The sequence below is a fragment of the Synchiropus splendidus genome, chromosome 1 (genome assembly GCF_027744825.2).
Source record: "Synchiropus splendidus isolate RoL2022-P1 chromosome 1, RoL_Sspl_1.0, whole genome shotgun sequence".
NCBI classification, from domain to species: domain Eukaryota; kingdom Metazoa; phylum Chordata; class Actinopteri; order Syngnathiformes; family Callionymidae; genus Synchiropus; species Synchiropus splendidus.
In genome coordinates, this window is record NC_071334.1 from 25,992,241 (window position 1) to 26,019,276 (window position 27,036).

The following is a 27,036-nucleotide window of genomic DNA, read 5'->3' on the forward strand; positions in this document are numbered from 1 at the left end:
CATATAACTGAAAAAAGAATGAACACGCCTGTCCTCAATTTGTATATACAAAATAAGCAGCTCTGTACCGAGTCTGAGTTTGACTGAGCTCCACACTTGAACCCAAACTATTGTAGGTCAGTGTTTGCACTGCCAAATTGCTGTGCATTTCTTTGCTAACATTCTTGTACCATATGTCTGCTGGTTCTCATTGAAGTGAATGCATTGGTGGTCATGTCATCTTTTATCGCCCAAAAGCACAAATAAAACTAAGGACTCCCCCTATAATCATGTGTTAGACCAACCACCAGCCCTAAGATGACTCAGGTGCCCTGAGGACAGCAGTTGTTTCTTGCATTCAGTGTCGTAATAGTGGGGTAAAACTCTGAATTAATCCACCCACTAACAGCTGTCTCCCCCACTGACAGGAATGCACTGATAGATGAAAAACCCCTGCAGTTGTCATGACGACGCAGCTTCCCAATGCCACTGTGTCAGCCTGCAGCAGCCTCCACCACAGGGGCTTATAATCCACCGGCTGACTGATGCGGCTCGCCTGCAGAGACAGGGATGACTTGGCCAGTTGTCAGCGGCAGTGACTTGGTGCAATTGGCAGAAGTGAACTAGTGCTTCAATAAAGACTTAATCGTCCCTAAGAGGCATTTGCCTATGTCATCAAGTCATCTAGTAGCATCACATCTACTCTGGTCCTCCACCCGTTTCAGGTCTGTCTGAACTCCATGGAATCTTCTCTGAAGGTTTGGATATGTGTCCACTGGGGCGCGGATGGTACCTACAGCAGGCCTTGTGCCATTCAGTCTGCCAGCATCCTCACTTTAAATTCCCTAAGTGGCCACATTAGTCACTGCGCCTGCTTGCTGCGGCCAATAGATGACATGCATTCTATTGGTCAAAGCAATAGATGACATAAATGCTATTTACGTCATAATATTTAATTTTTTTTGTTACTTCAATATTATCAACAAATGAGAAATTGTTCATTAAACCATGCTAATTCATGCCAAAAATGTCATTTATGTGTTGTTTCATTTTAGATGCCTTACTGAAGTGATCATCTTGGCAACACTACATGTACATATGTTTAAAGTCACTTTGCTACTCACATTTTTTCAGATATCTATGATTCATTTTGCAGGATCTCGGTGAAACTTGTAATGTAACATACAGAATGTAATGTAACATACAGTATAATATAACTTCTGATGGCATGGGGGAAGACAGAAAAGACAGAGGACAGAAAATGAAGATCTGAAAACAACAAATGAGTTGTACTTATATAATTGGAATATGAGGGAATGTCTTCTATATTTTTGCTCTGACGTTGCGCCCAGGTCGTACTTTGCCCATATCTACTGTACAAGTACATCCACGCCCAGAAGACAGGATTGTTAAGGAAGAGGACACATAACTACAGCTGACCATATCCATTTCAAAACCCTGGTACACGCTGGCTGCACTAAACCTATGGCTGGTTAAACCTGACACCCTTTCTCAGGCTGCATTCCCCAGTCATTGTTCCCGCACTCACTTCTGTTGTCGGCAACATCAGCTATCACTGCTCAGTCTAACATCACTTTCGGGAACGTTGTGTTGGTGTTAAAACACAAAGTAGAAGACAACTTCTTCACCGGACGAAGACCGTCTGTGATGGTTTGTGAGCTGCAGACGTGGCGTGCCAGGGACGAGACAGACACCGAGACGCTGAACAAGCCGAAGGAAGGAAAGAGGGCTGTGAGGAGGAGGCGATGGAGAGGAGCACCGAGGACAAACTGAAGGCATCATTGCTGGCAGTTCTCAATGGTGAAACCGAAACCCGTCCTGTATAGACTCCACAGCAGTGTTTGACCTTCACGGCAGTGTTAGTCTCTTAGTTTATACTGTTGAGCCTCTGTATTACGCTAGATTTCAGGTATAATTGTCTGGTGGCAGATCTTATGATGTATGTTTTTGTCTGGCATTTGGAATGTCAGCAATCCAATCTGGGAATGAAACTACCAACCATTTATTTTATTCATCAAGCGAGTCAATAACACAGTGTTTCTTGTTCAACAGTCATTGGATTTTATTTCCCATCACAGTACAAAAATAAATAAACAGAAATTAAATGGAAAAAGTTTTGATTATAGCAACACTTTCTCACTTTTTCTAAAAAATAAAATAAAATAAAATAAAATAAAAATTTCCATGTGGTCTGTGTTTGATCCTTGTCTGTTTTAATAATAATAGAACAATGTGTCACACATTCTACTGTACAAATGCTGCCGCTCGAACACATACACTCACACACACATTCTGTCCGTTTGTTCTTTCTTTTTCTATCTACAAAGTACAACATACAGAAAAAGTACTTGACAGAAAGCATCGCTTCATTTTTTTGAGGTCTTCTTGATCAATGCGGAACAAATTTGATCGCTAATAATTTTTGATGAAGAAAGTGACGGGTTGAGGTTGCTCCTTGCAGTGTAGTACCCATTACTGCAGGTTCCTAACTCAGTCAGGTGACAGTAAATTGATTCTACAAAGCCTGTATCCAGTGATGCAGTGTAAATATATGTCGTGTCAACATGAACTGCCTGTGAAACATGAAAGACAGTGTCCTGAGCTAATATCCCACTTGCTTAAGTCGGTTCAGACGGGCCCTTCCAAACAGTCCAATACTTTCTTCAGATCTTGCAGCTATCGGACTAGAGACCCATTTTGAAGCGCTTGCTCTACTCTAGATCAATATGGAGAGCTAACCGTGTTAGCTACTCAGAAAGCCACGGAGAGCCTTCCGAGGAAACCGTCAAGCGCTGAAGACATTAACAGTGGAACGTCAGACTGACAGCTTGATCTTCTGTCTTCCGTTGATGATTGCAGTTGTCATTATTGACGCACAAAAAAATGGATTTGCTAATGCAACGGTGGAGCTCTGATGAGGTCACCACTGCTACATGATCTGCGTTGAAACAACAACAACAACAACCCTCATGCAGGTTGAGCTTTCATGTACTGCCCTTGGCTCTGTAGACCAGCAGTTCAGCTGTCCCAGCATGTGCTGATCTGTCTGATATGTGGTGCAGCCACCTTGAATGTACTTGAGCATTTGTCCAGAAAGTCTTTGATTTGGCTTTGGTGACGGTCAGATAATGCCTTGGTGCAGCTCTAAGGGTTTTAAATGTCAAAAATCAAATCCCTGTGACATTCAATTGCACAAACCACAATCTTCATTCCCACCAAAGATGAGCACAAACTCCTCCACCGAACAATAAATAATGGCAATACACAAGAGGACATCCATCGCTTGTATTCATGTGGGAACTCCCCTCAAAGACATGGCACTCGTAAAACATTTTATATGCTGCGTTATGAACAGTAAATAATTCCTGCGTATCAACACAAAGTAGAAAAGGATTTCCCTGGTAAACAAGTAGCCTAGTTTAGCAAGCAGAGCTAAATAAACTAATGTCACTTTGTTGCACAGCATTCTCTAACGCAGATGCAGTCGGACTACAAATGAAGAAAAATGTTGTTGCTGCCTGTCTGGAAAAAAGTTGCATGGCACACGTGCAAAAAAACGTACATTTCTTTTCAAAGAAAGAAAACTTCCAGAAACCATTTAATAAATAAGCATCCATAGGTGTAAAACATCCATCAAGGTTTTTTTTTTTTTTTTTTTTTTTTTTTTTTGTTTCCTGGATGAAAATAAAGATCGTCTTTGTGAACACACTTGGCTTCACTGTCCGTCCTAAATATTGATCCGGCGTTGAAGCGGCCAGCTGAAGATATGCCTCGCGCTACCGACGTCCCGTTCTGTTGAGGGTCCACATTCCAAATAACCAAGGTTTTACAAACATTTTGGGGATTGGCCAGAAGCCCTCCTGTAGGGGGCAGTACACATCTCATGGTCAAACAGTCAGAAAGTCATGAGCAAGCCAGGGCAGCCTCTGTCCTGTCCACATTCATGGGTGAAGACGCTCCCTTTTATCATGACCCCAGTCTTTCCTTTAATGTACATGTTTGTGCATGAGCAAAGGATTCACCCAAGTCTGGCATTTTTGCTTTCATTCTCAGACGTCCTCCATAAGCTCACCTGGAATTTGGTGTTGACACTTGAGATTCGCTAGCAGAATAAACTGGAGGGCAACTCCCAGGTCTTATTGGCAATATGCTATTGTGACTAGAGCATGAAGGCAGTGCCAAAATATATACTCCAATATCTCTACAGATTGTCTGTGTATGCTTCAGGTTATTATACGGGTTAAAAGGCGACCTGTGATGGTCCTGTTGGAGACAACCTGCACGAGGTCTTTCGTTGAATAGGGTTTATGTGGCTGACCATCTCCTCCATTTGAATGTTGAGGCCTCTTTTACAGCCTCTTGTTTGGATTAATAACCGTCTTATGTTTAATTCTTGGCTCACCTGGTTGGATAATATTGGAACATGAACTTCAAAATGCCAGACTGGAGTACGCCCCTCCTCCCCACCCTCGCCGGTCTGCTCTCCTCACCGGTCCAGGCCAATGAGTAGGCGACTCCTCTCCTCTTCCTTTTGGCTCTCATTCTTCAGGTCGGCAAACACCTGAGTAAAGTAGTGAGGGTCGGAGTTGATCTGAAGCATCTTGCCACTCATCAGGTTGATGATGGACAGGCAGCGGTCCCAGAAGGTCTCCTTGGAGCTTTCCACCAGAAAGGGCTTCAGAGGGTAGGAGATCTCGTTGCCCATGTAGGAGTAGGACAGGTAGAGGCAGGTGAGCAGCACAGCCTGGAGCTCGTGCTCCGTGGCCACTTCTGAGGAGACCACATCTCGACACAGCATGTAGACGAAAACCACGTTGGCCGGGGTGATGAACCCTTGGTCCTGCCAGCCCTGCAGCAGCAGAGAGCGGTCCACGCTGCGCAGCCACAGCACCGGGTCGGTGGGCGACAGGTGTTTGAGCCTGTAGCAACGTCGGCAAAGGAACTCCCCGAGGCAGCGCAATAGCTCGCTGGTGGACGCCTGCACGATCACTCTCTTGGGGGTTCCGCTGGCCACGTTCGAGTTGGCCAGAGGAGCTTTTTTGACAGACGACGAGTTGTTGTTGCTCTTGGTGAGCGCCGGGGTGCTCTGATCCTGAGCAAAGGTGGACAGGTTGGCGCATGACTGCGACTTCTTCAGGTTCTCATTGTTCAGGTGGGTGATGTTGTTCTGATAGGTGCCGTTCGGCTGCACCTTCTTGGAGCCTTTCTTCTTGGCCGACACGGCGACTATCCGCTTCCACGGGAGCACATTGATAAGCGAGTGGCGCTTGAGGTTCTTGTCTTTGGCGTTCTTGCTGTTTTGGACGGCGGTGTAATGGCCCACCGTGGCAGGGCCGTCCTCAAACAGGGCCGCCTTTCTGTAGCTGGGCGACAGCGACAGCACGGTTCCCATGGTGACTGTCTGAGGGGCCTCTTCTGGATCAGAAGGACGTCAACCAGAGGAGATCCTGAAGGTCCGAAAGCCTCAGTCTTGGCTACAGTCTGCCGCTGGGCAGCTAGCGTGGAGGAGAAGGTAAACAGCTCTGGGGAGGGAAAGCCTGGTCCAAACCTTCTGCCTTGAGATTCACTATCCAGATGGTCACAGCTGCAACCAAGAGGAAAACAAAATCAATAACGGGGCAGGAGATCAGATCATTCAGGGATGAGCACCACCAAATGCAAATGAATGAGGCTTGCCAAAGATAATCAGTCATCTGCCACAGTTTTGTGTGTTAAGTAGCTTTTGTAGCTCGGGATCATTAGCAGCATTGATGACACAGTGAGCGTTGGAATGGATCAAGCGGATTAAATCACCAGTGAGGGCCGTTGTTTGCCTCGGAAAACGCTCGACAAATTCAGCCACGATTGAAAATAAATCATTTCATTCAAGAAATATTGGTTCACATTTTAGTTGTTTAAAACGGATCGGTGCTCAGCTGCAGGGGTAAAACACGTCTTTCATGGCGTGTAATACATGCAGATCAAACCGCATGAATCTATATTTATCTTCGCGTGCTCGCTGCATGACGGGCTCCGCACCGTCGAACTAAAATGGACGACGGGAAAAAAACGTAAACACCAGGATCTCAGGTGAAGGTCGTGGTGAGTCAACGCGAGGCCACATCACAGCCAACACACTTGATCGCCCTTTAAATTCGTGGATGCGTTTCAGCACTTCTCTCGCAACGGATTCTCTCGCAACGTTACTCAAGTCTGTTGTAGTTTTTTTTTTGTTGTTGTTGCGCAGACTGCGACCCTATTTCCTTCAATATATCAAATATTGACGCCCGCGTCGCTGAGGAGAGCTGCGGCGTGGCGTTCAGCGCTGTTGCTCTCCATGGTGCTGGACCAAACCAGGCGTCCAAGTGAGGACGCGCGGGCTGGAAAAGGCGCTGGACTAAAATCCACCGTGTATTATCATCACGTCACCTCGAACGTCTTCTGACTTCTTAATGATCAACATTTTGCCTTTAAGAGTAACCGTCGACCAAACAAAATGTTCTAAATGTAACTCACCAGAGGAGATGTAGGCGAACGATGATGCTTCCGCTGCCTTACAAAACCCGATCCGAACACAAAATCATCTCGGCGGATCAAAGAGGAGAGGTAATCCAGGCTATAAATACAGAAATAAAAACAAATATCAGGCTAAGTGGAGCCGTCTGGGGCGATGACGACGGGGAACGGTTGTGGATTGGACGCTAAAATGAGGATGCTGGTCCTCCGACTCCGTGAGATGCGGATGCTGAGAGGCTGATGTTGTGTCACTGACTGGAGGAGGAGGAGGATGAAGAGTGAGGGGGAGGAGGCGGAGGGGTTGACGCAGAGGCGGTGGTCGCGCGCCGCGCTGTTGGTTCTGGGAAACGACTCCACCTACAGTAAACCCAGTGAACTCCTATAGAGCATCATGTAAACACACGCATGCACAGCATCTGGATGTCTTGTTCCCAGGTTCAGATGGTCGAGTTGCACCTTCCAATGTAGTACAGAAAATGAAACGAATGCACTGCCCCCTTTTGCCTCAAACACGGAGCTGAATTGGACTGCTAAATGAATTGAAATTTATTATAATTACACACACGCACGCGCACACATATACACCTAGATTAGATTGAATAACCTTAATTTATGTAAATAAATAAAGGTAATTTAATCGAAATTACGTTTAATCTTCGTGCGTTGGCCCTAACATTTGCTGCTACTACACACACACACACACACAAATAATCATAATATCGTCAGATGCGTATATATATATATATATATATATATATATATATATATATATATATATACGCATCTGACGATATTATGATTATTTGTGTGTGTGTATATATATATATATATATATATATATATATATATATATATATATATATATATATATATATATATATATATATATATATATATATATATATATATATATATACGGATCTGACGATATTATGATTATTTGTTTCAACATTTCGCTCATCACGTAGAGACTATCTGAAGTGCCACCTGGTGGACGTGATAGAAATGTCCAACCAGCGGCAGAAACAGGTGCAAGTCATATTCATCAAATGTACTCAAGAAAAAAAGAAAAAAATACACTTGCGGCAAACTGTTGAGAAAATTGGAACAACTGAATAAAATTCGGAATAAAATAAATATAATAAATCCGTGTCTAAATGTCATAACATAAAAATTTTATTTTAACTCCATAGACGATACAAGTATGTGTAATTGAAAGTACCGTCATAAAATGTTGTAATTAATTTTAAAACTGCTTCAAGAACTTCTCCGTCGTTGTTAACTGTGACAGATTTGCAGCGGTCAAATCAATTCAGTGACGCATTACTGCCACCATACGTGGCTAATGTATTTGCGAGAAACTGAACGACTCAAAGGTACACTTTTAGCGGCCCTCTAGGAGGCGCTCGCGGCCCAACCATGAACCCCCCGGCCCTATGGTTAAGAATCACTGATCTTTACTTTCGTTCTTCGGATAGTTGAATAGTTACGAAGGGATCCATCCAGCCATTATTTTTCTTATTTTAAGGCAACTGTTTTTAAAATAGACTACAGTACCCATAAGCAGCGCGTGCGTTACGCAATGACGTCATGTACGTGAAGCAACGTACTTCCCGCACGTCATTCTCATTCACCCAGCATTTGAAACGGTATCATGGCGGCCGCAGCAGTGGTTGAGTTCCAGAGAGCCCAGTCTCTCATTAGCACGGACCGGAACGCTTCTATTGATATACTCCATTCAATAGGTAGGTGACAAAGATAATTCCTGAGCTCGGCACATGGACTCTTAACGTCGGATTTTATTGTTCTCGCAGTCTTTTGATAGCCGGCGCTAGCAAACAGGAGCCGGTGCTGACTCACTGCTGTGAACCGCTAGCTGTAGCATGTTAGCGTTTTAGGACAAGGCGTTAAACGGGTTTGAAATTGTCACCAACTTTATTTAACTGAGCTCTTTGTGGTCGTATCTCTCATTCCTATGTATTGAAATACGTGAACTGGGCGATGCGTCGTAATAAGTACTGTTGTGGCTACTGGAGTTAGCATGCACGGAAAAGCCGATCCTCGTACATTGTGTGTACATACTTCATTGTAGTCACATATCCCACTAATAGTTGGCACCACAACTATCCGCCAGTCAAAAGACGTCTGTGTGCTTGTCTGTATCAGTAAATGAAGTGAATGCTACGGTCATCTGCAAACGTTTCTTCCCGTGTGACCTTAAATTGCCTTGTCACTCCAGGTAGTAGCTGTCAGTCTGTTGCTCCTTCCGAGAGACACTCTGTCCGAATTAATGAAGGTTTTGGATTACAATTCTTTTTGTTAATAGATATACAACTTTTCCAGTTAGAAAGCTTCTTAAAAGTTCGTCCACAAATAACTTCATGAAGGCGTGAGCGCATTGAGACGACCAGATTTGCTGAGTTGTGTACGTCCTAATAATCCATATCTGTCATTTACCAGTCTATTTCGGGTGTACTTTACCTACTGTATATAACGATTTTCTACACTCTCTGTCGAAAAGTTTTACTCATCATGTTTGTGTAGTTAATGTGATATACAATGCTGTGGCTTCAGGTGACACGTTTTAACGTTTTTAATATTTTTGTCTTTGGAATAAAGTGACTAGTAGTTATGTTTAATTACATATGGTACTGTGGTTGTTGTTATGCTTGAGCTTGTTATGGCTATGTGTTATTTCTTTTCCTTGGATTTCTCTATTTGTCTTTCCTCCTTGGCCACCTGTCAGTTTATATCTGACCCAGCTTAATATTTCCAGTCTCTGAACATTTTCTGTTTTCTCAGTGAGAAGAGATGTTCAAGAGGATGATGAAGAGGCAGTCAGGGTCAAAGAGCAGAGTATCCTGGAGCTTGGGACACTCCTTGCCAAAACAGGACAGGCTGCAGGTAAGTCAATCATGTAATTCACTTAGGTGCTGTCTTTCAAAGGTGTTTGTTTTTCATGCTTTATCATCATCATCTGCAGAGCTTGGAGGGTTGCTGAAATTTGTGAGGCCTTTCCTGATTTCCATCAGCAAGGCCAAGGCAGCCAAACTGGTGCGCTCTCTGTTGGACCTGTTTCTGGACATGGAGGCAGCAACTGGACAGGAGGTTGAACTTTGCTTGGAATGCATTGAATGGGCAAAGGCTGAGAAAAGGACCTTTTTACGGCAAGCACTTGAGGTAAATACAATCATATGCAGTAGTGGTGTACATTAATATTCCTTCTGAAAAAGTTATATTGTATACTATTGTGTGTGTGAACTTACAAATGAGGGACAATGGAATAGTGGTAGATGACATCAACAGTATGACATAGTTGCATGGACCTCAGACTGAACTTTGGAAATCGCCATGTGTGGATTTTGTGAAATTATTTATGATGGGTGGATACCCCTTTAGAGATGATCCCAATTACCCTCCAACTGCACAGAGCAGCTCCCCTGTGCCTCAGTGGAAAGATCCAAGACGAGACGGATGATTCTGTCACATAGGGAAAAATGAAGTTAGCAAAGTCAGAGTGATCTGAACTGGCCAGGAAAGCTCACAATTTTGTTCCACTCTGGCCCATAAATGAAGCATGGTTATACGATGGTCAACTTGTATTACTATTTTTTTTTGATAATTTTTTTTTTTTTTGACCAAATGTCCTCTCCTTTGCTCACTTTAGGCACGACTGATATCGCTCTATTTTGATACCCAGCGATACCAGGAGGCCTTGGCACTTGGTAAGTTCAGTCTGTCATCACCGCGGGAACATTCAGACATATTCTTCAATTGCCTATTGAAGATATTGTAGTGGCGAGGGGTTTGAGGTGTTTTTATCTCATACCATTATGCCTAGTTGTACAAGTACTAGCAACTGGCACACACAATAACGAGTCTCACAAGTAAGCTGGCATTTTATATCGATAATTGCAATTCTATCATAATAATGATGCTAGCTGCTGACAGTGTTGTTTATTTCCTGGTTACTCCCATTTATGCTCATTTGGAAGGGTTGTTGAAGGACTTTATTCTAATATCACAATTGGATAGGTCACATTCCATTTGACATGACTGTTCACAAAACACTACATTTTTCCTCTTCAGGCTCTCAGCTACTTTTGGAACTAAAGAAGATGGATGACAAGGCTCTGCTGGTAGAGGTTCAGTTGTTGGAAAGTAAGACGTATCACGCTCTCAGTAACCTGCCCAAAGCCAGAGCGGCCCTCACCTCAGCAAGGACCACCGCCAACGCCATTTATTGTCCACCTAAACTCCAGGCTGCACTGGATATGCAGTCGGGTAGGAAAGACTCATCATATATCATATTCTATGATATTTTACTTTCCAGCAGATGCATTTGAATTCACTCATTATGTTCCTTTAGCCTTGGCTAGTGTAGTGTACTCAAGTGGAGGACTAAGAGCAAGCAGACACAGGATTTTTTTTTTTTTTATTTACAGTGACAGATTTTCATTTTTTTTTCTCGTAGTATCCAATTGTATTTTGTATGTTTTGATGAATTTACTTTGGTCAGCAACAACAGATATATGTAGACCCTTGACTTTCTGTCATGCAGATCTATCCATGGGTCTACATCATAAAACTTGTCTACAGCAGTGTTTTCTTTCAAACACTTTCCCCATAAATAAAAGTTGAAATGACATTGATTTACTTACCCGTTAGGAATTATCCACGCAGCCGAGGAGAAGGACTGGAAGACGGCTTATTCCTACTTTTTTGAGGCTTTCGAGGGATATGACTCAATCGACAGCCCCAGAGCCATCACAGCCCTCAAATACATGCTCCTCTGCAAGATTGTTCTCAACCTGTAAGTGGGGCGAGGCAACGTCACAAGAAGTGATTGTGTGCTCTGTCTCCTAATCGAATTGCTTTTGTGCCCAGACCTGAGGAGGTTCAGTCGCTGATCAGTGGTAAACTGGCGCTGCGATACACCGGGCGTCAGGTGTGTGATCTGTCTGTATAAGTGTCATGACTTCTGTTTTCTAACCCTAACCACAAATGATTTTTTTCTTCCTTGATCCGAGCAGACAGATGCACTGAAGTGTGTGGCGCTAGCCAGCAAGAACAGGTCCTTGGCAGACTTTGAAAAGGTAACAAATGTTACAAAGCAAGGATTGAATGAAGTCCATTCTCTGAGTGAGTTTTGTCTGTTTCAGGCACTGAGAGAGTACACAGCTGAACTAAGGGATGACCCCATCATCAACACTCACCTGGCAAAGCTCTATGACAACCTGCTAGAACAGAACCTGATCAGAGTCATTGAACCCTTCTCCCGAGTACAGGTAAGTGGTGTGTCATTTTCAGTGCTCATACCCTCAGTTGAATGTCTTTGTGGGGGACAACGAATATTTCCATCTTCAAAAATCATTTTGTTGCCTAGTTAATGGTGTCATTTATTGTACAGTGTGTTTATGGGCGTGGACATGTTTCAAATTCCTTTCTTTTTCTTTCAGATAAATCACATATCAAGTCAAATCAAACTGTCAAAGGTACGTTCCTTGTCACTGTCACTTCCCTCACATATTTTTGTCCTTCATAATCCCTAATATATACATATATTTTTTGACTTTCAGGGCGAAGTTGAGAGGAAACTGTCACAGATGATTCTTGACAAAAAGTTTCACGGTCAGTGCTTGTCCACAAAGTGACTTGTCAGGAAAAGGATTCCATAGTGTCGGTCCTGATTTATCGTCATCTCTGTTTTGGCTGTGGCAGGCATTCTGGACCAGGGTGAGGGCGTCCTTATCATTTTTGAGGAACCCCCGGTGGACAAAACATATGAAGCGGCTTTGGAAACCATTCAGAATATGAGCAAAGTTGTGGACTCTCTTTACAACAAAGCCAAGAAGCTGACATAGGTGAGAGTCTGCATGTCGCACAAGTCATGTTGACCACACTGAAATCGCTAAGGCTTTTTACTCACTCTGTCTGTAAAATACCTGCTTAAACAAGGCTATTGTGTTGAAATGTAATTTACTGAGTATAAGGTGATAGATGTTATTAGTGCATTGTTACCTTGTCACGCATGCTCTTGGTATGTCATGTACTAAGATTGTTTAATTTAGACACTAGGCTTGTCTGGGCTGTGTTTTTAAAAAAATCCAATTGAAACATTGATAGGGTTGTCTATAAATGGTGACCATTTAAAGCAAAATGTCAAATGTGAAGTTGTCCATGTATTAAATTTGATATTCATCTCTTGTTCACAGAGCAGACGTCCAAGCGATAAAGGAACTGTGTGTGTGTGTTTGACCAGCGTGTGTTCTATTTTACGAAGAGGGACAAAGGAGAGCAAAAAATGAAGTCCCACCAAACTGCAGCCAACAACCCCCACCCCGGCCGCCCCTTCCCCTCTGGATGGACAGTTTGATAAACCCTCGGTTTATTTTTTCTCTTCAGGATGATGTATTTACACTCAGCGGCCAACTCCGGCCATCAGGGAATATTGTACAACTACAATAAAATATGGAAACAGATTATTAATGTTTATGACGAGTTTGGTTCACAAGCCTTACGACGACTCTACTGCAACCTCACTTGCCTCTGCTGCAGTCACTCACAGAGGCCCCTGGATCTTTCAGAAGCACACTATTCACACTTTACTTTGGGGGTTTTCTTCGTTTTTGCTCAAGTGCGCCCTCTAGCGCTTGTTTTTCATCTGCAGCCAGTAAGTCCTCACTGTATTTCACCAATGTATTGAAGTTGTTATTATGGTTGCCACATCATGGAACCCCTCCCCTCCTTTAAAAAAAAAAAAAAAAAAAAAAAGCTTGGATGCCATTTCACCACAGTGCCACTTTTCTTTTATTGGCACGTGTTCGCCTCTGCTTCGGCGTGCAATATGAGACCAGGAGGAAAGTCTAGATCCTCCCAAGCATCCCATGATTCATCCCCTGCAAGCGATTCTTCATCATTAGTTCCTAGCACTAGTGCGGTCTGCTAGCAACCAAATTCTTTGTATGGTTTTGATTTGGATTAGTTTTTTTGTTTGTTTCTTCACTTTTCATTTTCTCTGACAAAGACATTTTCAAATAAATATTTTGTATTTTAATGATTCTGTCTTGTTTTGTGTTTTTTTTTAAAATTTATTTTGCAGCATGACAAGGGACAAGGTGGAATCCCACATAACAGTCGTGTGCCTCGTTTCTGTACTTTGAAATGTAAAACCTGAAGATGGTTGGGGTTTGACTCCTAATCTTTCTTTAAGATGCAGAACAAGATACAAGTACGCTTTAAATATGTTCATGGTTTTGTACTCAAACAAGAAACTTGTCACCATGAGATGAGCCTGAATGGCTATGAATTTAAACAAATGAATTAAAACTGGTGTTTTAGTATTAGCAACTTAAAAACTGATGCTTCTGAAACAACTGAAAATGTCATGATTTACTCATTTCCAATTTAGTTAACTGCTTCTCAATGCCAAGAAAGGCATGGTTTAATACTGAAGGTAAATAATTTAAGTTCCATATTCTACCTGATGGCGTTTCATTAATCTGTGAAGTTTTGAATGTACCTGTCAAATACTACCTGTCAACACATGTTACGACCATTGTATCCTTCTTAATGTAGCGAAGCAATTATTTCAATCGACCAACATTTTAAAGAAAGAAACGTCGGTGAAGAAAAGGGTGATTTCTCAGCACTGTATTACCTTTAGCGCCTCACGGTTTATTGACAATATCTTCAACAACAACAAGAGGGCGAACTGCACCCACCGAACTCCTCAACACTGGCGTCAGGCGGCTGAAGGCGACTTGAGAATGAATTGTTTAATTCGCTAAACTACATGTTAAGAAGCCACAGGATTTAAATTACGAAGTCACGGAGAAAAACTACAACAACAAACATAATTCATGAGCGTCTGAACAGGTGAGAAAAGTTTTTCTGCGCCACCATTTTGTTTTCCGTGTGTGCACAATTACTGCACCAAAATTCTTCCTCCAAACGACACCAAACATTATTCTGCATTAAAGCTGTTCATTTTCGAGTATATCAGTTTGACAAAAATAACTTTCAAGTGAGGCAATATTTGGTCTCCAACTGGTTCTGCTTTTGGCTTTTGTTCTGTATTCTAAATGACCTATTATGTCTTATGGAGTTGCATATATTAGCTTACATTGAATTTCAATGGAGTCAGTCTAATTGAGTTTAAATGGAACCAATGTTACGATCGAACAGCCTTTTTTCTTCCATACGAAACCTGCCTGTTGAGAATGTGTCAAATGTTTGTCTGTTGGAATCTTCAAAGCTGTACACGTTACTGTTAATGCCAGCTAACCCTCAGATTTTCCATCCTTTGAAAGCTTCTCGAACTTCCGTCTTTGAGACAGAAAAACCTAAAATCCTCACCAAGACTTATTAATGGATACTTGTCAGCTGTCAGATTTTTCTGATGACTCACTCTGACACAGCCTTCTGTTATGAAAGTCGTCTTTATGACTCACACACACACCGTCATCCATTCCCAAACACATGGCTAATCCCAGACTGACAAGTCCTGTGAGAACCTGTTGACTAAACTTTCAGGCGCACATGAAAGCTGTCGGCGCTGGAGGGCTGTGGCAGTGCCTGGCTGTGTGGGAGATGACCTTTAGCTGGGGCGGCGGCGTGCGAGACTGGGCCTTTGGCTGTGACCAGCTGGCCGCTGTAATGAGATGGCGTGCGCTGATAGAGCGCCGCGGCAGGTGCTGACAGACGATGTGTTTGCTCCAGTGTGTGCTCGGGCAGAAGCTTCACCTTGTCTCCCCTTTGGCCCCGGCAGAGCTGAAGCAGACAGCGGACCCCCGAACCCCTCCCTCAGCTCTGCTCACCTGTCATCCTGGTGGCTTCTCCTTCATCGGGCTCAAATGGCAGCTCAGATGTTTATCTGGGGTCTCGTTTAGGACTAAATGTCAACAAGCAGGTGCAAAAGGCTGCTTCATTAGAACTAGACTGGACTTCTGGATTATTACCTGGTCCCCTAAAATAACAGCGTCTTCATTATTTTGAAGGCAAGGTGGTACCATGAAGCCTAATCTCTGTTTCTTTTTCTTTTTTTTCTGCAAGACTGAAATACTGAAACAATTGAGTATTTTTCCTGTTTTGAAAAGCAGCAATGATTAGACCTCATACCCGTTTCTCGGTGAGCAGAAGGTGAGCTGAGATGAAGTGCGTCTCAAAGGTCCAGATGAGTTCAGAAACTTAGAGGCGCCGATCCAAAACACCAGTTTCATATTTGAGGCAAACCTTTTTTAAGCAAAGACAACTGTAGGACTTGCTGGAGGCACGAAGCTGGTGCGTAACCTGCCAACCGCTGCGCCGATCACTCCTCTGACACTGTAGACCAGGGGTCTCAGACTCACGGTCCGAGGGCCATTTGCGGCCCCCAGGATGTAGCTCCATGGCCCACCACTTGATGTCCAACTGTAGCATTGAGTGCAGTCCCTAAAAGGGTAGTGTGTTTTTGTCCAAAATAAGTTTGTTAACAAGCTATTGTTTCTAACAGAGTTATCGACAGATTTGAATTACTTATCTCCCTGAAATGTCACCAGAACAAAAGTATTTACAATTGTGACAATATGAATGGATGACAGCAATAGCAGTGCAACCTTTGCTGGGATTCCTCAAGACAACCGGCACAATATCCAAGACTGGCGCCACAAAGGCGTGTCACCGTAATCTATATTAAACAAATAATAATAATAGCATGAACTTGACCACTTTGCTTGTTTGATTTCCTCTGGGAGTCTCCTGCAGCTGCAGGATCCTGTGAGAGAGTTTTCGCCGCTGACAGAAAGGTTCACTCTGTGCATGTCTCAGACGCGTCTCTGAGCACATTTGTGCCACAGTCGAATGAACAAAGTCAACTGTGGTGTGTGTATGTCCGGGTCAGTCATCTTGCGATGAAAGCACAGTTTACTTCAACTGGTTTGTATTTCAACACCATGTGGATTTTAAAAATAACTGCATTTCTACTGCAATTAAATATGTACATTCTTGTTCATTATCTAAATAGCTTTAGTTCCATACTAAAAGTGAACATAAAACCACCATCATCCGATCCACCGTACTTAGCTTTTTCGGATATTTCCACTTCATTTTTATCACGTGTGATCAGGCCAGAAGGACAAGCTACTCAGATGATGGCGAGGCAGAATCTTCATGTGAGTGCTGTGTGACAATGACCTTCCCAAAACTGATCCATTCTTTACCAACGTAATGCATGCATTTCATAAGACATGCTCTGTATGCGCGGTGCTTGTGCCACATTGAGCGGAGGGGCGCGGTGCTCCAAAACTTGACCTGGTCAACTCAAATGTCATCTCTATAAAATCAGCAAAGAAACTCATTTCTCCAGGAGAGGAAAGATCTGCCCTTTTGACAGATGAGTGTGTGGGTGGGTGGGTGCCAGTGCGGGGGGGTTGGGGCATTTGGGGTGCTTCTAACAACAGACATTTATGAATTGATACTCTGCAGTGACAGTTGGTTTGGACGGTGAGATGTCAGGATTGAGCTTCACTCTTCACCACCTAATGAGAGGCTGAGTTCTCTTGACCTCATGTCGGAGCCGTGTACACGCACTTAGACTCACACGCACATACACACAGATGGAGCAACTCACCTGTTTAAAATGCTGCGTCTCTGGGCTGACAGGTCTGTAGATGGAGGGATAACCCCCACTCTGTCCATCACTCACTTTCTCCCATCTGTATCTCTAAAATGCTGATGTCAGAGTGAAACTGCTCACGCAGAGCTCCACACGTCATGTGGCAACTCGTGTGCTATACTGTAATAAACTATTGGATGAAGTTTTTCCTCATCACTGTTCTTTATATTCAATGCAGTCATCTCATGACAGAATAGGGTGTATAACAGCTCACAAAACTGTTTACATTGGGGGATTTAAAAACAGACATTGTGAGAGCAAATAATGGAATTAGTTTATCATTCACTGTTTTATCATTAAAAAAATCAAGTAAACATTAATGAAGTGATTCCAAATGAGTACAGCTCATCGAGATGATGCTCTTCTCATGGTTTTAGAAAAAAATAATGGCAAAGTTATCAATATGTACAAATGTGAAAACTTAAAAATCCCAAAATCTTCTACGTATTGTCAATTGACCGGCAACATTTACAAGTGAATTCAAGTATGCAGACAATGGTTGTGAACATTCACTTTTTGAGTTAGTGACCGTGTCCTACCCTTCATAAAACATGGACAAAAAAAAATCAATAGTATTCACAGTCTGTTAAACAGCTAATGAGTCTTTTGAGCACCAAAGGTCAGCCATGGCTGTTTTATCAGGTGTGCAGGCTCACAGTTTTACTTGCCCAAATGTGAAGACACAAACAAGGTGATATTAGATGGTGGTGATGTGTGAAGGACAATAGCTGCATACACGAAGGATTCAAATGTGCCCCAGCCCGCTCCCTTATCTCCCCCTGACCTTTTCTGACAGTGACTGGAAAACTACTCAGTACATGTGCGGTGCAAAATGGTGTAGGTGAATTCAGGAGGGAACATTGTATTGAATTGGTGAAAATGAAAACGCAATTTTTTATTCATGAGAAGTAAATCTCTCTCTAATCTGCTGCCGTCGTCACCCAGTCTGTCCATTCATCTGTCTGAACAGATGCGCTAGCAGTTGGTGGATGATGTGTCTTTGGGGATTTTTCCATTAAAAACAACCATAATTTTCTTTACTGTTTCTTTGAATGTAATAGACATAAGAAATGACAAGTAAGAAATTCTCTTTTGGCGGTGTGTGGTTTCTTGAGACCAAGATTTTTGGGGTTATATTTATTAGTAATGTTCATTCCATTCCATTAGTTCATTGTCAAGGTTACTGCTTCGGAAATTGCAGCGCTAATCCTCATCCCTATAGATAGAATAGATCAAAGGGTCAGCTCACCTTGACAGTGTTTATTGCATATTTACAGAAGTACAAGTATGACTCTGCCGTGTTTGTGACCTGTCCCGGGTGTTCCCCGTCTCTGGCCCCAAAGCATCCACCAAGACCCCATGAAGGGAGAAAAACATAACGAAAAAAAAAGTCCTGCGAGTCCTTAGGTGGCTGAAAGAGGGCAGCAGATCATATATATGGCAACCTAAAGAGGGTTTTCTTGTGTTGTTCTGTGCTGCTCATTTCTCATAGTCCCCTTTGCACGTATCAGTGTGGGTGAAAGAGTGTATGGCGCTCTACATTGCCCCATGAGAAGTGGCACGGGGACTGACCCTCAATGGCCGGCTGCAGTTCTCCACTCCTGTTGTAAAGCACTGAGCCCAGCAGGGGGCAGGGGCCCGGGGGAGGCCAGGGGGACACGCAGGAGAATGGTCTCTGTGAGAGAGCTGGGACCTGGCAGTGCTGCCGCCTGTGTGGCACCTCATCTGCATGCAGCATCACAACCCCCCACGCCATGGGGGGGCAGCCGGCAGCCATAATCCCCCCCTCCGTCTCCTCGCCACTCCTCTGCCTTTCCTCCTTCTCCTGGTACTTCTCCAACTCACCAGCTTAGTGGAGATACAATTATTTTGTTCTCCTTGTCCCTTCATGTCGGTGGGATCTGCCTGGTAGTGGCCTCAGGGAAATACAGTACAACTTTTAAAGATTTAAATGAAGTATCAATATTAATATCAACCTGTATGAATACTGCATGAAGACATACTAACATTACCTGCCTCAGGGGGAATGATGACCACTCCAGTGCTGGGTCACTGCGGTGAGAGTGAAAGCTGAGCCAAAAGGCAAATATAACAGTTGCACACTGTACACATTAACTGAGCCATGAGTGAAAAACAATAGTAAACTGGTCCAGCAAGTTTTCATCCATCAGGGGTTTAGTGAAATATGGGAGGAAACCATTGATGGAAGTATACGCCATCAGAGCTGGCAGGAGTTTAACTCCTTCCGCGATGACCGTCCTTGAGGAGTATACTACTCCTTAACATGTGCTGCGCAGGCTGATCTCCACATCTGGTCACCAGTCAGCAGGATCCGTCGCAGAAAACTGTCATTATGAAAGACGTTGTGGTTTCCTCCAATGATTTGTTTCTTGTTCATAAAACCATCTCTGGATGGTCCAGGTCCAACAGGAAATCATGTTCTCCACATCCGTCCAAGATCTGGTTCCACGTCAGGTTCAGGCTGGAAGCACATGAACAATCCGTCTCACCCTGGTGGTTTTGCTTGTGGACCTGTTATTAAGCAGTGGACTGCATAATGGTCAGGTTAGAAAAAAGACAAGTTCCGACATCAGAGACTTATCCAAAATCTCTGGCTTCTTCTCCAGAGCGCTGTTCAGGAGAGAGAAGGTCCTTCACTCACCTTCTGCTGTCGGTCTGTGGTTTTGGTCCCAGAGAGATGTTTTTGTGTGTTTTGGAGAATTTGTACTTGTTGAAGCACTTTTGCACTTCAGAACTGGTTGGAAACAGTAGTAATGATGGTTTAACTCAGTCATTCTCTCACTGAACAAGAGTGACAAACCTGTAGATGTCACCTGTCACATGTCTGCTAAACTCCAGGCTCAAGTCATTTTTTGTGGCCCACAACAGCAATAAACACATGGAGTTGACACTTAAGTATTTAGTGAGTTTCGGTTGTAAAATAAAGGTTTATGTTGAGAGTGCATCAGCAGTAGAGATTGAATTGTTAGGATTATGGATCACACTTTTAATGTGGCAGTATGGCACAACATTTGATTGCCTGCAGGCTTTTGATACATTTTCTCATACTTTTTCTTCCTCCTGCAGGACTTTGAGGTGGCGCGTTATTCATTAACGTCCTCACCGGTGATCCACCAGGTCCAGAGATGCAGCGAGAGGTGACCTACATCAGCTCCTGACTCTGAGTCTCTGGTATGTTGATGACGCGCTTGTTGAGATGGGTAGCTGTGTAATTGCTGTGGTATGTACTCATATAGCCATGTTCGACTCATCGCACACACACATGCACAGGCACACACACTCAGGGACATGAAATCCACTGCCTGAAGAGGTATCAACCTCGCGTTTGCAGAGACTTGCTGCAAACGTCGACACACACACCCGCCTGCCAAGTGCTATCGCTCATGACTTTTCTCTCGCCTCCTCACTGCTGTGGCTGCTTACTGACACGCTGCACGTTATTGAATAAGCTGCCATCAAAGAGGTCACTTCCTCTTGTTGGATCACCCCATTTTCATCCACAACACGTGTGTGTGTTCAAGTACATGCTGCCAAACGTGACAATGAGTTCCACACGAAGACTCAACTTTGTGAGTCTTCGTGTGGAACTACTACTATAACTATTCTAACTATTATTATTATTTGCGTCTGTGTCATACCTTCAGAATTTATAGGGGTCTATCAGTTTCTACCACGTTACCATCTCTAGTCCATAGCAGTCCATCGTGTTTGGTTATTACCCGACTGCACAATGAGCTTTTGCAGCACATGATGCTGTTGTTTACTTTGTTTCTTTTGATAGGTACTGACAGAAATAAAAACATTCCGAGTGTTTCTGTGTATGCAGCAGTAATAGTCAGCATCTCAGTTGGTGGTGATTGTGTTCTTCTCTCTGTACTTCCTCGTCTTTGTCATCATCATCATGGACATCTTTCATTTGTCAGTTTGGCGGTCTGAGTTCATGCCTGAAACAAAAGCTTTGAAATTCCATTGATTGAGTAAAAGACAAAAAAAGGCAAATATCTGGAGATTTGAACCCTTTAAATGACTGTTTTTTTTAAAACTGTTACTATTGTTCATGTTTTTTTTAATGCATTTCAAAGTGGTCGTCCCCAGATGTGTCAATAATTGTTGACATATTAATATTAATACATAATAGATTTTGACTTTGGTGTGTACGTTTTTTTGTGAGCGCATTCAGTCACTTCCAAACTAAACCCTCACCTTTGCAGATGTTTCATGGCCCATTTTTCTTTATTTTTAATTTTGATTGTTGCTGAAAAGAGCCACATCCTACAAATATGTAAGCTCACCTGAACAGCAGGTCACGTGACTTGCGGCAGTATAGTGGTTAAAGCACGTCCCTGTGTGTCACAAGGTTGCTGGTTCGAGTCTGGCGTATGTCTTTTGTGCATGTCAAGCAGCGTAGATAGAAATGTGTACGCCATTTATTTTACTTTTGTATTTTTTTAGGTGGCTCATGCCACCAATAACGTGGCCCTGGTCTGTGTGTGTGTGAGCGACACTGCAGACTGGAGTGTCTCATCTTCACTCCATTGAATTAAACGGATTTCACCACGACCAACAATGAATAATCGGTGAAACACATGCCATATGCTTAGCTTAGGGAATGACAAAGTGAAGTGTGGAACTAAGTCATGTGAACCATGTTGATCGTGGATGTGATGATGATCCAAATCTTTGGACCGCGATCTCTTATGATAGCTTGTTAGTTTCAGGCCCTTGGATGACAGGTGAACACTCTCTATATTGAGAGGGGTCTGAAGATGCTTCCTATCATGGAGATGCTGAAACCCCTCCCCAAGATATAGTGAGAGAGAGGAAATCCCGAGACATATGCTGATAAATTGTCTGTTGGTCGTCTCATGGTTGTCTTGCTGTAATAATTAAAAATGTATTAGAATTTCTTCCTTCATTGCCCTCAATATTTGATGAATATTACGCTATTTAGTTCTCAAACTTATGGCATAAATGCTTTCAATCTACAGCGAGAGAAAGTCAAAATCCGAGCTAACAAACCTGCGACTATGCAGTCAGCAGTGTTTTTTTCCTGTCAGACTTTAGTGACACTGAACACTCTCAACCACACTCCCATCTGTCTTTGCAGCCCATCCCGAGTGGGCTCATGCTGGAGGGAAACCTTCGACAGTTACATTAAACATTTACATTTTCAGCTAAGTGTGATTAATAAGAAGCACCAAGCTGTTTTCGCTGCTGACCTGATGCTGACGGCTGTGGTCTATCACCGGGCAGATCTCCAGGTCAATGAGAATGTGAACGTCTCCATAAAAGTTAGTATTGTCCAAAAGATAAGGACACAGCATAAATTCATCGCCGCATCATTCAACTTATTGACAGTGATGGGATGAAAGCGGTTTGAATTCTTGTGGGAAAAGTTCAAACTTCTTGATGGGTTTGTTCATATTCGGTTGTTTCAGTTCCCAAACTACACAGTTTCATATGCAATATGAATCAAGATGAATCGTCTACTTCATATGCATCCACGTCATATGCCTTTGTACAAACCTCTGTTCGTTTCAGAATATGCTTTCCGAAGTTTGTTCTTTGACAAGTTGCATTTCAACATGACGTTTCACCCTGGGGTGCTCAGAACTTTTTCTCAACACAGCCTCTGGTACTTATGGTATAGTTTAACACACAGGCATCTAAAAATAGGCAGACCAGACAGACTCTTTCTTCTGTTGGATTCTTTTCTTTTTTTCCTCTCCCTTCACTGGGATGCTGAGAAAAGAAAGTATTCTCTTGTGGTTTCTGTCTTGGTTCCCGACACAGACACTGATGCTCACTAATCGTTGATGCCGATGATAATAGTGATTATTATAGTGATATTATTATAGATCACTATTTTTGCACTTCAGGTCCTAAAAACAGGACGCTGCTGTTAAAGAAAAAAAAAATCAAACCTCAGTCTCGTGCATTTCTTATGCATTCTGCTGGAAAATTGTCTGATTGATGATGTTTTCACTTTTTGAATATAAACGCCCCGTTCCTATTATACTATTCTCTTTCATTGTTTCCTTCTTTGTTTTTAATAACAAAAAGAGTATGATTCATGTTCAATTTGAGACATTGAGATTATGTTAAAAGCACATTAGCATTTTTAATTTAGATACAGTTTTCTTTCTCATTTTAGAAATGTGTATTTTTCTTTTCTCCTCGTAACTTTGGCATGTTTATCCTCTGCTTTCATCAGTACTAGCATCATATGTGTTGCACAATTTATTATTTGTGTATTATTTTATTTCAATATACTATTCATTATTATTATACTGTAGGTGTGGAGGATTGACTATTGTTTGTCTTTTTTATTTTGCATACAAAAAGTTATGTATCATATTTTAAAATCCATTTTGTGTGTGTATGAGTGTAAAAGAAACACATCACGCCCAACCACTTGTTTTTTCAAATATATAATCTTAGTTCAGTCATACAGATATATACATTGTATAATAAATAATATTTATAAAAACATAACATTTACGATTACAAAATAAAAAGGGAATTATTTCAAACATTTTGTACAAAACTTTGGATATAGCGGGGAGAAGTAGTCGAAGGGAGCAGGGTCCAAACTCAGAGCGGAAGGCAGGTAGAGGAGGGCTGTGCAGAAGACGGTGATGCAAACACTTTGCTATGTCACAAACGGGAGGACGGCAAACACACCACTAGGTATTTTTGTTGTTGAATATAATTAATAGGAAGCAGTTGGAACTGTCAGAACATGTCGTGAGGAAAGGAGGCGAAGCAACAGTCTGCCTTCTTTCATTTCCAATCCGTATTTCCACCTTGCCTGCAGCTAGCGCCACCATTTGGCAGCAAGCATGGCACATGTCTGGAGGCCCATAAATCATCCATGTTTTGATGATGTTTCTTAACCTTTGCAGAACCCACTGTGGGTACGTAGAACAATAATTATCGGTCTTTTATCGGCAGTCGATCTTGTGATCAATATGTGGTCGTAAATGTAAGCATTATACTTATTTTTTCTTTATTTGAAGACCTATACAGTGGAGCATTGACACATCAATGAGGCTGGTTGTTCTATCCATGTCACCACATGGCCCTGTTTCTGTTGTGGTATTTCTATTCACGAGGATGATGTTAAGCCAAATCTTCAATGTGCTATCTGGATGAGAGTAATAGCATGATGAAGCTGGTGCATCCTGCATCTTTTGTTTTTACTCCTCTGAAAACAGAATGCACACAACATTAAAAATGGATTAAAATGCTAAAACATAGCTCAAGCTTTGCAGCATTAGCTAATCCTGGGATATAAGACGAATGCGCTCTATGGTTTTATTTTATATTGATGACTAACTTCCATCTCTTTTGCTGAGCTCTAATTTCATATTCTCCTATTTGATCTGCCTCTAAACTCAGAGGGGGAAGCTTAGAATGATGTTGATGGTTTTCCGTACGAGCTATTTTCAACGTAAATAAATTTAATAAATGGCTACTAGGCTAAGCTAAACCAGTGCTGCTCCCACTTCTATGTGTTGAGTGCGTGTTGGTTCTGCAGTAGTTTTGGAGTTGAAGTGCAGCCTCAGATTCAATGTACTTGTTTGATAAATGTACAGTGATCCGTTCTTCATGATACTCCAAGTTGATCATTTCTGATAACAGATATACGACGTATATGTAAGTTGCCGTGGAATTCAATCTTATCTCACCACTTCTATCTTCAGTGACCTTTCAATTTGCATGTTTATTATGTTCCCTTTCAGAAGATTCCTGCATTCTTCTGCCAAAGTAATTGCTGTTACGCATGTTGCTAATACCACATATTTTCGATCATTTGCAGAATTCTAGTCATTTTTGGAGCTGCTGAAACCTGCTAACCCTGCGAGCGAAACTCAGTTTAACTTGCTGTGGTATACACAACACTGTACGCTTCTATTTTTAGCTTTTGTTTCCCTGTTTTGTGGCAGTTCTGTGATCCTGTAGTTTGTGACTGCGCCCAGTGCAGCAGAAATAAATGCAGAAAAAAACATGACCCCTGTTGTGGCCATTCTGCATAAACAAATGTTTACCGCGGTTGAGTTGACACTTAGCTGAATAGTGCATACATATACATGTGGAGTGTTAGTGGAATGAGCATGCCTGTTCACACACATGCCTCCTCCTGCATACCTCCAGTCCCAGCCCAATGGTAATATTTCAGGATTGCAGAGCAATAAAATCAGCCTGTAGCATTCATCATCCAGCTATCCCAGTCGAAACAAGCTCAGTAGTATCGAACAGACAGACGATGGCACCTCCTGATGCTTGCCAGCTGTGAGTGTTTGATTCAGTAGTTTATAAAAATGACGTTTTTCTCTGACTCCCAATGTAGACAGCGTCATTTAAATGACATGGCAGAGGTTGGTTTAGTTTAAAATATAATAAAATAATAAAAAAAACAGCCTGGCTGGCTGGGCGAGTGAGGTGTTAGAAGATGCTTTTTAAAATTGAAAAGCAACGTTTTACTGCATTTAACTTGAGCAAAAAAAAAAGTGTTACTGTACATGCCACACTCATGTTGGCATGAAGGGGAAATAAATAAAGAGGGGGGAGGTATAGGGTTGTGGCCCAGTGCTGCGATAGGGGATGCAACTCTTTTCCCATCAGAATTGATGGTCAAGAAAACAAGGGTCGCTGTCTGAAGGGCAGATTTTGTACAGGAGTCCAGGATGCGGCATTTGCTCAGGGGGCAGGCTGGTTTGTGCCAAAGTCACGGTGGGATGGAAGAAAACTCAAAACAAAACAAAAACAAACATTGGGGGAGCAGTGCAAGGGAAGACGCAGCACTCGTCCAGCAGTCAATTCAGAACGCCTCTTCGCTCACTTGCATGTGTGGACATCGTACACACGCACACACTCCTGACAGCTGACGTAGCAGCACCAGTGAAAGACGCAGTGGCACTTCTCCTTGCGTTTCTCAGTCCGAGTATTGTGGCCCCGGCCGCAGCACAGCAGGTCGCAGCCCTCGATGCCGTGAGACGACACGTTGCAGACGCGGTCGCGGGTCCCAAATGAGCCCGTCTCTGGGTTGGGCTCACAAAAGTTGGGTGAGCCCTCGTAATAGACGAGGTCTCGCTCTGTTGGGTGCTTGAAGAAGTTGTACTTGACTCGCAGCGTCTCCACCCAGCCACGGGACTCACGATGCTTCTCCACCACCATTTCAGACGCGCTGTCGTACTTGTCCTTCAGGTAGTCACCAAGTATGCGAAAGTCTGGCTGGGCCCACCAGCATGTTTTCACCTCGCAGCTCCCTGACAGGCCGTGACATTTGCAGCGGAGGTGCATGTGGTCCAGAATGGTCTGAGGAACACAAAGAAGGCGAGTCATGAAGGCGTCTTTCACGGAATCCTTTTGTCTTATCTCTTGTTTGTGTTGTTTCAGGTGGAAGTTATGACTTTCAGACAACCATTTCTTGTAGTTTGGTTAACTGCTTATGGAGTTGCATTGGATACAAAGTGGGGCACGGTCCCTTGTGAATCTTTCGTTTTTTTTGCATATGATCATGTGATTTTTTTTTGGTTTGTTTTACGTGAATGACGTTTATTTTATTCTTAAGGTTTTGGCCATTGGTTATGTATTAATCTTGGGCTCAGCATGCTATTGAGCTGTAAACAATTGAGTTCTGTACTGTACAAAAAAAAAAAAGAGATAACCGTGAGACTGTCCAAGAATTCAGATTGAATCTTTTGTTAAAGTGTCAGTCTGCTGATTCTCAGACTTTGTTCTCAACCCAGATAAGAGCTGAAGAAATAGCTTTTAGAAATATATTTGCCTGGGAGTGAATTAAAAACAGTAGGAGAAGGTGCACGGTGTGTGCTCTCCCAAAAGTGTAATAATTATTTATG

At 42.7% G+C, this 27,036-nt stretch overlaps 4 protein-coding genes across 6 annotated transcripts in view; 2 read left to right on the top strand and 2 right to left on the bottom strand.

The window, feature by feature from the left end:
- Nucleotides 1-1,807: 1,807 nt before the first annotated feature.
- cdk5r1b (cyclin-dependent kinase 5, regulatory subunit 1b (p35)) lies at nt 1,808-6,767 on the bottom strand. Its single transcript, XM_053854568.1, has 2 exons — nt 6,496-6,767; nt 1,808-5,584 (listed from the first exon to the last, which is right to left on the bottom strand). Exon 2 carries the CDS (start codon nt 5,390-5,392, stop codon nt 4,487-4,489), a length of 906 nt encoding a protein of 301 aa, XP_053710543.1. The 5' UTR covers nt 5,393-5,584; nt 6,496-6,767; the 3' UTR covers nt 1,808-4,486.
- A 1,359-nt stretch (nt 6,768-8,126) lies between these two features.
- psmd11b (proteasome 26S subunit, non-ATPase 11b) lies at nt 8,127-12,980 on the top strand. 2 transcript variants are annotated; one of them, XM_053873342.1, is made up of 13 exons: nt 8,127-8,240; nt 9,298-9,399; nt 9,479-9,675; nt 10,163-10,220; nt 10,585-10,779; nt 11,164-11,308; nt 11,383-11,443; nt 11,529-11,591; nt 11,658-11,783; nt 11,955-11,990; nt 12,075-12,126; nt 12,217-12,359; nt 12,711-12,980. In XM_053873342.1, the coding sequence occupies exons 1-12, from the start codon at nt 8,150-8,152 to the stop codon at nt 12,357-12,359; spliced, it is 1,269 nt and encodes a 422-aa protein (XP_053729317.1). In that variant the 5' UTR covers nt 8,127-8,149; the 3' UTR covers nt 12,711-12,980. The 2 variants fall into 2 exon arrangements, with proteins under 2 accessions (XP_053729317.1, XP_053729326.1); XM_053873351.1 differs by having other exon boundaries at nt 12,716-12,980.
- Nucleotides 12,981-14,230: 1,250 nt separating this feature from the next.
- The window catches only part of ormdl3 (ORMDL sphingolipid biosynthesis regulator 3), a 47,458-nt gene continuing 34,652 nt past the window's right edge, over nt 14,231-27,036 (top strand). Inside the window, exons 1-2 of the mRNA XM_053873080.1 lie at nt 14,231-14,373; nt 20,237-20,341. The gene's annotated coding sequence lies outside the window, so the exon portion shown is untranslated. The remainder of the gene's footprint in view (nt 14,374-20,236; nt 20,342-27,036) is intronic.
- The window catches only part of wnt3 (wingless-type MMTV integration site family, member 3), a 31,182-nt gene continuing 29,058 nt past the window's right edge, over nt 24,913-27,036 (bottom strand). For both annotated transcript variants that reach the window (XM_053873031.1, XM_053873023.1), the window contains exon 4: nt 24,913-26,491. In XM_053873031.1, the coding sequence (XP_053729006.1) occupies nt 26,012-26,491 (480 nt within the window). In that variant the 3' untranslated portion in view covers nt 24,913-26,011. The remainder of the gene's footprint in view (nt 26,492-27,036) is intronic.

Bases quoted from the DNA above. Each gene is read 5' to 3' on its own strand.
- cdk5r1b (XM_053854568.1), bottom strand. From the start codon at position 5,392: ATGGGAACCGTGCTGTCGCTGTCGCCCAGCTACAGAAAGGCGGCCCTG.
- psmd11b (XM_053873342.1), top strand. From the start codon at position 8,150: ATGGCGGCCGCAGCAGTGGTTGAGTTCCAGAGAGCCCAGTCTCTCATT. The intron at 11,784-11,954 runs GTAAGTGGTGTG...TTTTTCTTTCAG, and splicing joins AACCCTTCTCCCGAGTACAG to ATAAATCACATATCAAGTCA. The intron at 11,991-12,074 runs GTACGTTCCTTG...TTTGACTTTCAG, and splicing joins GTCAAATCAAACTGTCAAAG to GGCGAAGTTGAGAGGAAACT.